Below are 14,189 nucleotides of genomic sequence, written 5' to 3' on the forward strand. Positions count from 1 at the left end.
ACCAAGGTGATCTTTTAGAAATTTACATCTGAAAACTTGACTCGTCTGCTTTAAAATGCTCAAATAGTTTTGTTACATTTGTGATAATTTATTGCATGTTTTTTTTTATAATCTGCAAGATTAACACCACCCTTTTGACTATTCCTTAAATACCATAAGTCATTCCCACATCACCTATGTCAAATATGTACTTAGCCACATTAGGAAACTATTTTTAATAAGTAGATATAATGGTTATTCTCAGCAAGTAGTAGCTATTATACACCAGAGACTGTGCTATTCCTCTACCAAAACACCTGATTTAATTTAGAGCAACTCCACAACGTAGGAGCTATTATCCTAGCTCTACAGATGAACCCACAGAAGCATGTTAGACCAGCAAGTTGACTAAGACCTCATAAGCAGGAAGGGACAGAATTCCCATTTAAATCCTATGTCTGACTCCAGACCCTTAGTTCTTATCCACCAGATTTTATCCACCATTTTAATGACTTGCCAAAAGGTCTCCAAAGAATTAAAAGCAGAATTGAGACCAGAACTTCATATCTCCTGATTTTGAATCAAGTGCTCATTTTACATACACTTAGCATCTCTAGCTGAGCCAGTGGCTTCCATGTTCCAAACTGGTCCTGAGATGTGGGTCTGTGCCCTCTCTAATTCAGATATTCACATAACAATGGGGGAATTTATACAATGAGATACCACCTCACGCCAGTCAGAGTGGCTAAAATGAACAAATCAGGAGACTGTAGATGCTGGAGAGGATGTGGAGAAATGGGAACCCTCTTGCACTGTTGGTGGGAATGCAAACTGGTGCAGCCACTCTGGAAAACAGTGGAGAGGTTCCTCAAAAAATTAAAAATAGATCTACCCTATGACCCGGCAATAGCACTACTAGGAATTTACCCAAGGGATACAGGAGTGCTGATGCAGAGGGGCACTTGTACCCCAACGTTTATAGCAGCTCTTTCAACAATAGCCAAACTATGGAAAGAGCCTAAATGTCCATCAACTGATGGATAAGGAAGATGTGGTTTATACATACAATGAAATACTACTTGGCAATGAGAAAGAATGAAATCTGGCCATTTGCAGCAATGTGGATGGAACTGGAGGATATGCTAAGTGAAATAAGCCAGGCAGAGAAATGCAGATACCATATGTTTTTCACTCATATGTGGATATTGAGAAACTTAACAGAAGACCATGGGGGAGGGAAGGGGGGAAAAAAAGTTAGAGAGGTAAGGAGGCAAACCATAAGAGACTCTTAAAAACTCAGAATAAACTGAGGGTGAGTGGGAGGGAGGGGAAAGTGGGTGATGGGGATTGAGGAGGACACCTGTTGGGATGAGCACTGGGTGTTGTATGGAAACCAATTTGACAATTATATTTAAAAATAAAAGAATGGGGGAGTTTATTCTTCCTTCTCTCTTTTGCAGAAATTTCACAAGCTATAGAACAAGATGGTGCCACAGCAGCAGAGATGAAAGAACAAGGTAAAGAAATCTGATTTGCTGTGGGGGTTTTTTTTTTGGTTTGCTTTTTTTTTTTTTTTTTTTTTTTTTTGGCCATCCTGGAATGGAGTTTGGGTGGCAGAGGAGTCCACTTTCCCATTGCTCATCTGCATTTGTCTCTGGTACATCAGTCTCCTCCCCCAAGAGCTCCTAGAATGAATCATCATCAAAGGCATCACATATGTCTGCTGTGATCATCTACAGTTACTTTGTATGAAGACACATTCCAAAGACCTGGGATTCTGGGGAAGTTGGGCATGAAGCGTAAGCTCGTTTGACAGGCGCTAAATATAGACAAGAGTAATCAAGCACTTTGTTCAGAAGTACTTGGCTAGTGGTGACTTCTTTTCCCAAGTCCTTCTGTCAACCTTTATTTTGTGAATACCTACTATTTGAAGAACTGATAGGAAAATAGTGGTAAAATATATATACATATGGCCATATAGAGTTATATGTTAACTAAACCAAACAAAATACAAAACGATGAGATCCCAGGTGCCATGTTTGTATGAAACAGCAATTGACCAGTCAAGGAAGTGACAGCAGACTTCTCTGAGGAATATTACTTGAGGCTTTTTTCTTTTCTTTTTTTTTCTATTTCCTTTTTTCTTTTCTTTTCTTTTCCTCTTTTCTTTTCTTCTTTTCTTTTCTTTCTTCTTTTCTTTTCTTGTTTATTTTGAGAGTGAGCGAGAGAAATCACGGGAGGGGCAGAGAGAGAAGGAATGAGAGAATCCCAAGCAGGCTCCTCGCTGCCAGCAGAGCCCGATTTGGGGCTCGACCTCACAAAGCCTGACATCATGATCTGAGGCAAAATCAAGAGTCAGTTGCCCAACCAACTGAGCTACCAGGCACTCCACTTGAGACTTTTTGTTGAGCTATAATCAATGTACCAAAAAGCTCACCCTTTTAAAGTGTACGATTCAGTGTTTCTTTGCATGTTCACGATGTTGTGCAAATAATCACCATTATGTTATTCCAGAGCATTTTCCTCTTCCCAAAAGAAACCCCAAACCCATTATCACTCTATATCTCTTCTTCTCCAAGTCCTATGAAACCACTAATATACTTTCTGCCTCTATGAATTGGCCTATTCTGGACTTCTATGTATGTATACCATATGTATAAATGGTATCCTACAAGTGTGGTCTTTCATGACTGGCCTCTTTCATTTAGCATAATGTTTTCTATATTCATGTTGTAGCGCATACCAGCACTTAGCTCATTTCTACTGCTGACTAATATCCTGTTGTGTAGATAGACCACCTTTTCTTTATCTGTTCATCAGACAATGGACATTCGGGTTGTCTCTACCTCTTAGCTATTGTGAATAAAGCCACTATGAATATTCATGTACAAGGAAGTGTTGATGGACAGAAGTGATTTGACTTATGAGGTATTTGATAAAAGCTGGTGTTTGGGATTTCTGGGGAAAAAGTGTCAGGTGTAGCTCCTGCCTTTCCACTAGACAGCCTGATGGATGGTGATGCCAGGAATCAGTGATTTATTTGACTTTCAAGCTGGAGTTTTATTCCACCTCTGTGACATAACCTATGTTAGCCTTAATCTTTCACCAGACAAATGCTTGAAGACCCAGCAGTTGCCAGTGTTGTCCATTTTCAGTTGAGATGAGTGGTAATAAATGCCAATATTGACGACCTCTCTAGAATACTTGCCACGGGCCAGGTGCTATTCTCCATGTCTTATGATTATGTCATAACATCCTACACCAGTCTCTTAAGGGAGGTATTAATATCCCCATTTTGCAGATGAACAAACCACCATAAGAGTGAGATGGGGCTAAAGTTAGGTTTATGGAGAAAGCATTGAGGCAAACATCTGTTCCAAAGTAAGTCCACAAACAGAAGCTTTTGTCTAATTGCCACTTATGGGAAACTTATGAGGAGTTTCTTGTTGGAGGTAAAACATGAGTTTTTGACGCACTGACTTTGAGGTCCCTGTGACCCTTTGAGGTGGGGAGTTTGACACATGAGCCTAGGATCTCAGGGAAGAAGTCAGCACCATTGAAGGAGATTTGGAACTATTGGTCACAGATGCAATACTTGAGTCCATGGGAGAAGAGGTGGCCAAGGGTGACCCAAATTCAACGCAGACGTACCTCCTTGGGGCTTCCTTCTCTCTTTGAAAACCTATAGCCCAGGAGCATAGTCTGTCCTTTGAGGATAATGCATCAGTCTGAGCTCAGCAAATAGAGGTTGTTCAGACCTCAAGGTCTGCTTCCTGCAGTTTTTTTTTTAATTTTTTTAATGTTTGTTTATTTTTGAAGGAGAGACAGCATGAGCAAAGGAAGGGCAGAGAGAGAGGGAGACACAGAATCCAAAGCAGGCACCAAGCTCTGCGCTTTCAGCATAGAGGCCGATACGGGGCTCGAACTCATGAGCCATGAGATCATGACCTGAGCCGAAGTCAGACACCTAACCAGCTGAGCCATCCAGGCACCCCTGCTTCCTATAGTTTTAATATAGGTGTCTTAATACCTTTCCCTATACAGAATAAGGGAGCTTAGATTTAGAACTTCTGGGTAGATATTTTATGTAAAGATAGTCATTGCCTTATACACTTGTACAGAGAGGATCTTGTCATCTTTTTAAAAAAAAATTGTTTAATGTTTATTTATTTTTGAGACAGAGAGAGACAGAGAATGAACGGGGGAGGGTCAGAGAAAGAGGGAAACACAGAATCTGAAACAGGCTCTAGGCACTGAGCTGTCAGCACAGAGCCCGACGCGGGGCTCGAACTCACAGATCGCAAGATCATGACCTGAGCCGAAGTTGGATGCTTAACCAACTGAGCCACCCAGGCGCCCTGGATCTTGTCATCTTTTTAAAAAATATATAATAGTATTACCAGCAAATGTAAGGACCCCAGCTTAGAGGAGGGTTTTTTTTGTTTGTTTTTTTTTTCATGTTATTGAGTACCTGTCAGACGTCAGAGGCTGTTGAAGAGTCTGGAGGTATGCAGATAAAGTGCCTTCATGGAACTTCCAACACAAGCTAGGGACTAGGCAAAAACCAGATGCATAAAATAACTGCCATTTGTGACAAGTGCTGGGATAAAAATATAATCAGATAATGCGGAAGAACTATGGTTTGTAACGACAATAGTGGCCACTGATTGTTTTTGCCAGGCCCTGTGCCAATAAATTTTGAAGGCACATTCTCTCTTAAATATTTATTCCAACACTTCAAGAGGATGTTAATCTCCTCTCAAAGGTGGGGAAACTGAGGCTCAGAAATTGACACCATACAAGAGAGCCTGGAATTTCAAGCAGGATCTGTCTGACTTCAGGGCCATGTCTGCCTCTTTGTGGCAGAGCAGGTTTTCCTATTGCATGGAGGGGTTTCTCCATAGCAGCCCGGAGCTGCTGGAGATCCATGCCTGTCCTGCAAGCCCAGAAATCAGTGCCGATGCACACACATCCTCAGCTCCCCTAAGCTTCTCTGCCTTTCATAGACTGCATAGTAGTGTTTGGCATAGATTATTCATTTAACAAATACTTGAGTGTCTACAGGGTGTCAGTCATCATTCTAATAAAGATACAACAGTAAATAGCAAAGTCCCTGCACAGAGTCTACTGAGGGGAGACAGACAAGAAGCAAACAAAAATGTAATGTGTCAGGTATTAAGTGCTGAAAAAACAGACGGGGCTAAAGGGACAAGTAGAGGTATTTTGTAGGGCGTTCATACGCTTTAAGGGATTGACCTTTGCATGAAGGATGGAGGTTGTTATCAGCCCATTGCTAGGAAGAAACAAAAGAACCATGTACACATACGTGCTCTAACTTAGGACCCATTGATTCTAGGTCGAGGGGGTTGGGGACTTGTGTTTTGCTTTTTCCTGAAATCCAGACTTTCTTCTAACTTTGTTTCCTGTTTTTTCTTCTCCCTTCCCCTGTCCAACTTGGGCTGTGGAGGTAATACAGGGGACTACAAGAGTCACGTGATGACAAAATTTGCTATGAAGCTGGACGCACACCATGGTGTTGACAACTTTGCCTTTGACTGTCCAGAAATGCAAATACTATTTGATGCTTTTAATCCAGACCAGAGGGGCTTCCGGCCTCACACTGTGGTTTTGCACGGGAAATCAGGAATTGGGAAATCAGCTTTGGCCAGAAAGGTCCTGCTGTACTGGGCGCGAGGTGAACTCTACCAGGAAATGTTCTCCTATGTCTTCTTCCTCCATGCCAGAGAAATGCCGTGGATGAGGGAGGTCAGTTTTGCAGAGCTAATTTGCAGGGAGTGGCCACACTCACAGGTTCCGGTGACGGAGATCATGTCCCAACCAGAAAGGCTTTTGTTTGTTGTTGATGGTTTCAATGACCTGGACTTTGCTTTCAAAGATGCTGACTTGGGTCTCTGTGAAGACTGGGGAGACAAGCAACCCATGTCCGTTCTGATGCACAGTCTGCTGAAGAAAGTCCTGCTCCCTGAGGCCTCCCTGATGATCACCGTCAGAGACACGGGCATAGAAAAGCTCAAATCCATGGTCCTGTCACCCCGTTACCTGTTAGTCAGGGGCATCTCCGTGGAGAAAAGGGTTCAGTTGCTCCTTAAGCACATGAAGAATGAGCATCAGAAGACGAAAGTCTTGAACTCAGTGGTGGACAACCACCCGCTGTTTAACGAGTGCCAGGTCCCCATCTTGGGGTGGCTCACCTGCGAGGCTCTGAATCTGCATGAGGCGTCGGGAAAGAGCCTTCCTCCTTCCTGCCAGACCCTCACGGGCTTGTACACCACCTTTCTGTTCCATCATCTCACTCCCCGAGACCCATCCCAGCGCTGTCTCAGCCAGGAAGAGAGAGCCACCTTGAAGAGCCTGTGCCGCATGGCGGTGCAGGGAGTGTGGAACATGAAGTTTGTGTTTTACGGAGATGACCTGAGTGTTCACGGACTCAGGGAATCCGAGCTCTCCGCTCTGTTTCACATGAATGTCCTCCTCCGAGACCATGGCCACGAAAGGTGCTACACGTTCCTGCACCCCAGCATCCAGGAGTTCTGTGCTGCCCTGCACTACGTTCTAGAAGGACTGGAAATGGAGTGGGATCCCTACCCCGTGTTCATGGAGAACATAAGGAGCTTGATGGAGCTCAGACAAATCAGCTCCAATGCTCACTTGCTCCAGATGAAGCGTTTCCTGTTTGGCCTCATGAGCAAAGAGGTGATGGGGACCCTGGAAGTCCTGCTTGGATGTCCAGTCCCCCTGGTGGTGAGGCAGGGGCTTCTGGGCTGGATCTCCCTGCTGGGTCAGCAGCCCAGCACCCCCTCCCCTCTGGACTTCCTGGACTCCTTCTACTGTCTTTTTGAGACTCAAGATGAAGACTTTGTTTGCTTGGCATTGAACAGCTTCCAAGAAGTGTGGCTTCCAATGAACCGGAGAATGGATGTCCTGGTGTCCTCCTTCTGCCTCCGGCATTGCCAGTATTTGCGGAAAATTCGGATGGATGTGCAGGAGAGCCTCTCAAAGGATGAGTTCACTGAGGCACAGCCCCTGAGTCCCCAAGGGTGAGTCCTTCACTTGTGCCATTTTCTTCTTATTATTATTAACGTTTGTTATTTACTTTTGAGAAAGAGAGAGAGAGAGAGAGACACAGAGTGGAAGCAGGGGAGGAACAGAGAGAGAAGGAGACACAGAATCAGAAGCAGGCTCCAGGCCCTGAGCGGTCAGCACAGAGCCCGACGTGGGGCTCAAACTCACGGACCGTGAGATCATGACCTGAGCCAAAGTCGGACGCTTAACCGACTGAGCCACCCAGGCGCCCCTGGATTTCCTGTTTTCAAAGCTGAGTAATATTCCCTGGTGTGCGTGCGTGCGTGTGGGTGTGTCACATTTTCCTAATCCGTTCATCCGTCAGCAGACATTTAGGCCGTTTCTGTATCTCGGCTGCTGTGAAGATAGCACAAATCCCTCTTCAGGGTGCTGCCTTCAATTCCTGAGTGTAAGTGGGCCTCCTGGAGCATTGAGTAGTTCTGCTTCTAACTTTCTGAGGAACATCCTTGTGAACCGCACCTTTTCCCGTTCCAGGGGGAGTTGGGATCTAAGGGTATATCTGACTATAGAGCTGGTGGCTCCAGGTCCCCTCCGCACACCCCCCTGGGGTGTCGGAATGTTCCGGAAGCAGGGTGGGTAGGAGAGCACTCACGCAAAGCACAAGGCGACAACGCTAAATGGGCCTCAGACCCTCGGAAGCCATCCGAGTCTTACCGTGATGGACGGGTCTCTTCTGACCCTGTTGTGACACCTTCTCGCGCTAAACTCCATCCCGTGGAAGCAAATGTTTCTTTCCTTCTCCAATGTAGGAAGCCGGCGAGGCGCCTTGCTGATGAGTGGTGGGGAGACCTCTGCTTCGTGCTCAGCACCCACCCAAGCCTGCGGCAGCTCGACCTGAGTGGCAGCATCCTGAGTGAAGCGGCCATGAAGACCCTCTGTGCCACGCTGAGGCAGCCAACCTGTAAAATACAGAATCTGATGTAAGGGTTCATGCCCCTTGGCGTGGCTGTGTCACAGCTCTCCTCTCCCACCTATGAGAAAAGACCAATCTAAGAATGTAATCAGAGAGGATAAGTCCTACAGAAGTTACAGGAACCGGGTCACCAGAAGCACACAAGGGGGGAGTAACTAGAGACCCTGTCAGGCAGATTCACTCAGCCTGGGTATTGAAGGATGAATAGGAGTTGGTTACTAGGGGCAAAGGTGAGGGGAGCTCATTTCAGGCAAGTGGGTAGAGGAAGATCAGAGAGGCTTTCCATCAGTTCTTAATGCTTTTACGTTTGTTAATAAGGTAACAAATATTTGAACAGCTCGTAGGTTCCTGGGTCTGTGGTAGAGCCCAGGGTGCTCACCAAGCACCTGGAGCACGAGACAACAATGCTAGTTCTACTGTGGACAGAGTCTATTCCAGACTCTTCCCTCCAAGCAAAGCACAGGTGACCCCCAGACCGGAGCAAGTCAACTTCTCCACGCAAACATTTTCCCCTTCTTGCCTCTATCTCCTCCCTAAGTAGTTTCCTTAAGCTGGGCTGTGCCAGGGAGGCAGGCGATGCCAGAGTGCTGACAGTGCCCTGTTCACCTCCATCCTACGCCAAACTCCTCCGCCAGCTTTATCTTAGCGTTTTCCCTGGACACCCCTTCCCGCTAAGCAGTCCCTGCTCTCTGCTCTTGCCCGTGATGTCCTAGAGTTCCTGTCGTCACCATATCTGTAATTCAGCAGGAATACATCGAAATGGTAACGAGATTCGGGCACTACAAGGGTCTTAGGTAAATCCTTTGCCACCTCTCCTATTTCTCTAATTAACTACTTTCACATCTCCTGAACTTTCCATGCAACTCTATGCATATATTGGCAAATGACTTTTTAAAAACCAAACAGTTATCACCTTAGACTCCTTTTTGCGACATAGGACTTCTCTGTTCAGCTTGAACTTGATCGTATCTTTTGCAGTTCTGTTGTTTTTTTTTTTAAGATTTTATTTTTAAGTGCCCTCTACACTCAGCGTGGGCCTTCAACGCACAACCCCAAGATCAAGAGTCACGTGTTCCCGGCTACTGAGTCAGCCAGGTGCCCCTGTAGCTCTGTTCTCAATGGACCGTCCTGAATTTCATTCTTCAGCATAGCTGTCTTGTTCAGCTCTTCACTGAGTGTCCCCCCACGAGATTAAGCTCCGTGAGAACGTGCAATATTAGCATCATTTAATACTGTGTCCAGTGCCTGCTGCGTCATAGATGTTCAAGTATTTGTTGCTTTAAAAAAATTTTTTAACACTTATTTATTATTGAGAGACAGAGAGACACAGAGCATGAGCAGGGGAGGGGTAGACAGAGGGGGAGACACAGAATCTGAAGCAGGCTCCAGGGTCTGAGCTGTCAGCACAGAGACTGATGCAGGGCTCAAACTCACAAACCTCAAGATCATGACCTGAGCCAAAGTTGGTCACCTAACCAACTGAGCTACCCAGGCACTCAAGTATTTGTTGCTTTAAAATTGAATAAATTAGGGGCACCTGGCTGGCTCAGTCAGTGGAGTGTGTGACTCTTAATCTCAGGGTTATGGGTTTATGCCCCACATGGGGTGGAGAGATTAAATCTTTTTTTAATCTTTAAAATTAGGGGCACCCGGGTGGCTCAGTTGGTTGAGCGTCCGACTCCGGCTCAGGTCATGATCCCGTGGTCCGTGAGTTCGAGCCCCACGTCAGGCTCTGTGCTGACAGCTTGGAGCCTGGAGCCTGCTTCCGATTCTCTGTCTCCCTCTCTCTCTGCCCCTCCCCTGCTGCTCACGCTCTGTCTCTCTCTTGAAAAATACACATTAAAAAAATAATGCAAATAGTGAGAGATAAGAGAGTTGTAATACAAGAAGAGGAACAAGGGAAAATTGAGCTACAACTGTCCCCTATGTCTGATGCATCATTTTCTTTTCTCTCTTCGGTAGATTTAAAGGTGCAGAGGTTACCCTTGGTCTTCGTCATCTCTGGACGACTCTCATTTCCAACCGTAATATTAAATACCTGAGCTTGGAAAGCACCCACCTGAGGGAAGAAGATCTCATGATGGCGTGCAAAGCGTTAAGACACCCAAACTGTTTGCTGGAGTCTTTGAGGTAAGTGCTGGGGATGGCTTTTGCTTTTTTGATTTTGGTTTTGCCAGTGTTGTCTTTGCCTTTTTTTTTTTTAATGTTTATTTATTTTGAGAGAGACAGTGTGAGCAGGGGAGGGGCAGGGAGAGGGAGAGAGAGAGAGGGAGGGGGGGAGAGAGAGAGAGAGAGAGACAGAATATCCCAAGCAGGCTCCATGCCATTAGCACAGAGCCCACCGTGGGGCTCGATCTCACAAATCTTGAGATCATGACCTGAACCGAAACCAAGAGTCGTTCGCTGAACCGACAGCCATCCGGGTGCCCCTGCTTTTTTTTTTTTTTTTTTGAATAATTGTTCACAGTTGGGGCACCTGGGTGGCGCAGTCGGTTGAGCGTCCGACTTCAGCCAGGTCACGATCTCGCGGTCCGTGAGTTCGAGCCCCGCGTCAGGCTCTGGGCTGATGGCTCAGAGCCTGGAGCCTGTTTCCGATTCTGTATCTCCCTCTCTCTCTGCCCCTCCCCCGTTCATGCTCTGTCTCTCTCTGTCCCAAAAATAAATAAACGTTGAAAAAAAAATTAAAAAAAAAATAATAATTGTTCACAGCAAGTTGCAAAACTAGTAGGAAGACTGCACGATCTGGAGGTGGATGGTGTGGATGCTTGTACATCATGGATGTACTTAATGCCACACACCTGTACAAACTTTGTGAGGCATATTTCTCCACAATAAAAAGGTAACTTTCAGTGCTTCATAAAGATAATCCAATTTGGGGCAACTGGATGACTCGCTTGGTTGAGCGCTCAACTTGAGCTCAGGTCATGATCTTGTGATTGTTGAGGCCAAGCCCCAAGTCAGACCCTGCGCTGACAGTGCGGAACCTGCTTGGGATTCTTTGTCTCCCTCTCTCTGCCCCTCCCCTGCTTGTGCACTGTGTCCGTCTCCCTCAAAATAAATAAATAAACTTAAAAAAAATTAATTAGACGACAGGAACCCTTGAGGCAATTTCTCTCATTGTTGTATCTTCCATAACTAACAGTGTGATATCAAACCCAGTGATGCTGACACAGTGACCAACGTGTGTATGTCGTTTTGTGTCAGTTTGTGAAACGTGCAGATTTGTAAAACCATGCCGTACCCAAGATCCAGAAGTGCCATCAACCCCGTTCCCTTTTCCAACCACACCATCCGTAATCGTACAGAATGTCACTGCCCTGTGACTGGACTGTTTTCAGTCAGCCAATTCTTCCCGATCCACCCTCCATGCTGGTTCCTTTTTAGTGCTGAGTACTTCCTATCTGGTAGCACGGTACAGAACAGTTAGGTAACCATTCAACTATCCGGGGACGTTCTGTTCATTTCCAGTTTGGGGGCTGGTACCACAGTTTTGTAAATCCTGGGTGTGTGTTTTGTGGATTAGATTAACTTGTCAAAAGACACCGCTACTTGGGATGCTTATGAGACGCTGAGGGAGCAAACTTGCAAACCTGTACACAAATAGGTCCTATAGACCTAATGCACAGTGTAACAATCATAGACAGCAAGATTGTATTATAAACATGAAAACTGTGAAGATACTAGATGTGAATCATTCCCACCCCCAAAAAAGAAATGATGGTGCTCACTAACGCTTATAATAGCAATCCTACTGCAGTATATAAATGTTTCGAATCAGCATGTTTATACCTTAAACTTACACAATGTTACGTGTCAGATGTATTTCAACTTTTTTTAAGTGCAAATATATAAAACATTGGCTGGCGATCATTGATCTGCATAAAATAATGCTGGAGAGAGGGCGGCCAGGTTGGGTGGGGTGGGGCAGGCACGGGTAAGTAAAGTTGGGAGACTGGCTTACTCAGAAGAGGTGACATTCAAGAGACCCGAATGGAAAAACTGAACCACATAAAGACGTGGGGTTGGAGGTGGGGGTGGGGGGATGTTGCAAAGCAGAAGAAATAGCAAATGCTCAGACCCTGAGTCTGGAGCAAACAGTGTCCAAAAATCAGCAAAAAGGCCAGTGTGGCTGGCATGCAGGGAAACGGGTTGCTTTATGGGCAGAGACGAGACTGTGTTTCGTGTTGCCTGTTTCTGCAGGTTGGATCACTGTGGATTAAACCCCACCTGTTGCATGGTGATCTCCCAAATCCTTCTTACATCCATCAGCCTAAAATCTCTGAGCCTCGTAGGAAATAAGATGACAGCCCAGGGCATAAAGCCCCTCTGTCATGCCCTGATTGCCTCACAGTGCACCCTGCAGAAGCTGATGTGAGTTGAACTTCTTTTCACCCGGGCTATTTCCTCTTAACTGAGACGGTCCAAGCGATGGGGAAGGAATTAGCTGATGCCTAAGCCAAGGGTTGGAATGGCAGTTGTGACCCCATGGGAGTGCCCCAATACTGAGGATAAAAAAAAAAAACACCCAGTAAATAACATCCGTGCCTTCGCCACTAAACTCTGAACCAATATGGAAGTCTAGGGGAGAGGCCAAGCTCATAGAACCAGCGGGTGGAACGGTGGTTGCCAGGGGCTGCTGGTTGGGGACCAATGGGGAGAGGCTGGTTGAAGACAAGTAAGTTCTGGGGAACTAACATGCAGCGTCCAGCTTAGAGTTAGCAATGCTGTGTTACCTACTGCCAAGTTTCACCCATGCCGAAATCCTGGAGAGTGTTAGGCTTGTGGCTGGAGCCACCACCTACGGTGTCTTTGAGCACCAGCCTCTGTGCTGCATGTTCTCTTCTCACTAATGCCATCTTCACAAACAACTGCCAGGGAGGAATTATTTTCATCCCGTTTGCTGATAAGGAAAAGAGAATCCAGAAGGAGGGAAATCTCTTGTCTAAGGTCACGTAGGGAATAAAAGGCAAAGCCAGAACATGAGCTCTGGTTGGATACCTAAGGGACTAATCTATTATTTGGAAATTTCCCCCTCGAAGACCTGCCATCTGGGCAAAGTTGTTTCCCTCACCACTCTCAAAGCCTGCCGTGGCAATAACCTCCCTCTTTCATGGGGAGTTTGGTGGCTAAAGTCATACCAAAAAAGGAAAACTAAGTGGCACAAACTACCCTTCAAAGTCCTGAGTGGGATTCGGGGCGGGGGGTGGGGGGGCAGAGAACCACATGAGAAGCCAACACGTCTTCTCTTCCTCTAAGGGAGGGGGAAAAAAACTTTACCTCTGTCCTCTTGGGTGCGATGTCTGAGGCCTGCAAATTAAACTGATGATTGACAGGGGAAAGTACCGACCAGTTTTATTGGTGGTACTTCTTTTTTAATGTGCCTGGGGGCTTCACAGAAAAGATGTGAGGAACCCAAAGGAGCGGGCAGACTTGAGCTTATATATCATTATAACAACGTATGATAAATAGTGGAGGAGTAACTAGATAAAAGGGGTATGGAGCTTCTAGGAACTGATAAATTGTGGGTAGGTGACTAAGAAGTATATGGGGGGACCTAATGGTAGATAAAGTTTATATAAGTCACTTCAATGTCATGCCCATCTTTGGTGACAAGTGTCCTTCTCTTTCTGGAATCGAAGGGGAGGGACACATGCACAAGGGAGATTCGTGCCCTGTTTTTAGGCAGGTGGGGGAGACCAGAGAGCTCTTCCTGTCTCTGCTTTTCTCAGATGCTCTCAGTTCAAGATCATCCTTATGCCAAAGTGGCATAGTTCAGGCTTACATATCCTGACCCCCTTCTAATCCAACCCACATAGCATTTCTTCATTGAAATAAATCACTGTTAACAATATGGAGTCAGTGCTTGCTGCATGCACAGCTCTGAGCACCTTAGAGAGGTTAACTCCTCTAACTTCATCACGAGCCCCTGCCAGAACCACCATTACACTCTTCTCCGCAAGTACTCCTGCCTATGAAGCTTTGAGAAACCAATGGGATAGGAAGGTCAGCTTCCAAACAGGAAGGTCACTAATCCAGCAATGCCTCCCACCGCAGTACGTGCGAGGAGCAAAACAACTGGACGGAGAGCGGCTGGCATCGCCCGTGTGTTTCCCGTTGGGGCTCACGGCAGATCTAGTCACCCACATCACTGAAGTGGCGTTGACTTTGCAAGTTAAATGCAGACACGGTGTGA

The 14,189-nt window shown here is 46.0% G+C and overlaps 2 protein-coding genes across 2 annotated transcripts in view; one reads left to right on the plus strand and one right to left on the minus strand.

The window, feature by feature from the left end:
• The window catches only part of NLRP13 (NLR family pyrin domain containing 13), a 109,088-nt gene that overhangs the window by 86,018 nt on the left and 8,881 nt on the right, over positions 1 to 14,189 (minus strand). Inside the window, exon 2 of the mRNA XM_027037245.2 lies at positions 7,738 to 7,982. The gene's annotated coding sequence lies outside the window, so the exon portion shown is untranslated. The remainder of the gene's footprint in view (positions 1 to 7,737; positions 7,983 to 14,189) is intronic.
• NLRP5 (NLR family pyrin domain containing 5) overlaps positions 1 to 14,189 on the plus strand; it is a 33,244-nt gene that overhangs the window by 5,518 nt on the left and 13,537 nt on the right. Inside the window, exons 3-9 of the mRNA XM_027037006.2 lie at positions 1,440 to 1,496; positions 2,208 to 2,255; positions 4,163 to 4,229; positions 5,436 to 7,037; positions 7,833 to 8,003; positions 9,959 to 10,126; positions 12,197 to 12,367. Coding sequence (XP_026892807.2) covers positions 1,440 to 1,496; positions 2,208 to 2,255; positions 4,163 to 4,229; positions 5,436 to 7,037; positions 7,833 to 8,003; positions 9,959 to 10,126; positions 12,197 to 12,367 — 2,284 coding nt within the window. The remainder of the gene's footprint in view (positions 1 to 1,439; positions 1,497 to 2,207; positions 2,256 to 4,162; positions 4,230 to 5,435; positions 7,038 to 7,832; positions 8,004 to 9,958; positions 10,127 to 12,196; positions 12,368 to 14,189) is intronic.

The sequence above is a fragment of the Acinonyx jubatus genome, chromosome E2, assembly GCF_027475565.1.
Source record: "Acinonyx jubatus isolate Ajub_Pintada_27869175 chromosome E2, VMU_Ajub_asm_v1.0, whole genome shotgun sequence".
NCBI classification, from domain to species: domain Eukaryota; kingdom Metazoa; phylum Chordata; class Mammalia; order Carnivora; family Felidae; genus Acinonyx; species Acinonyx jubatus.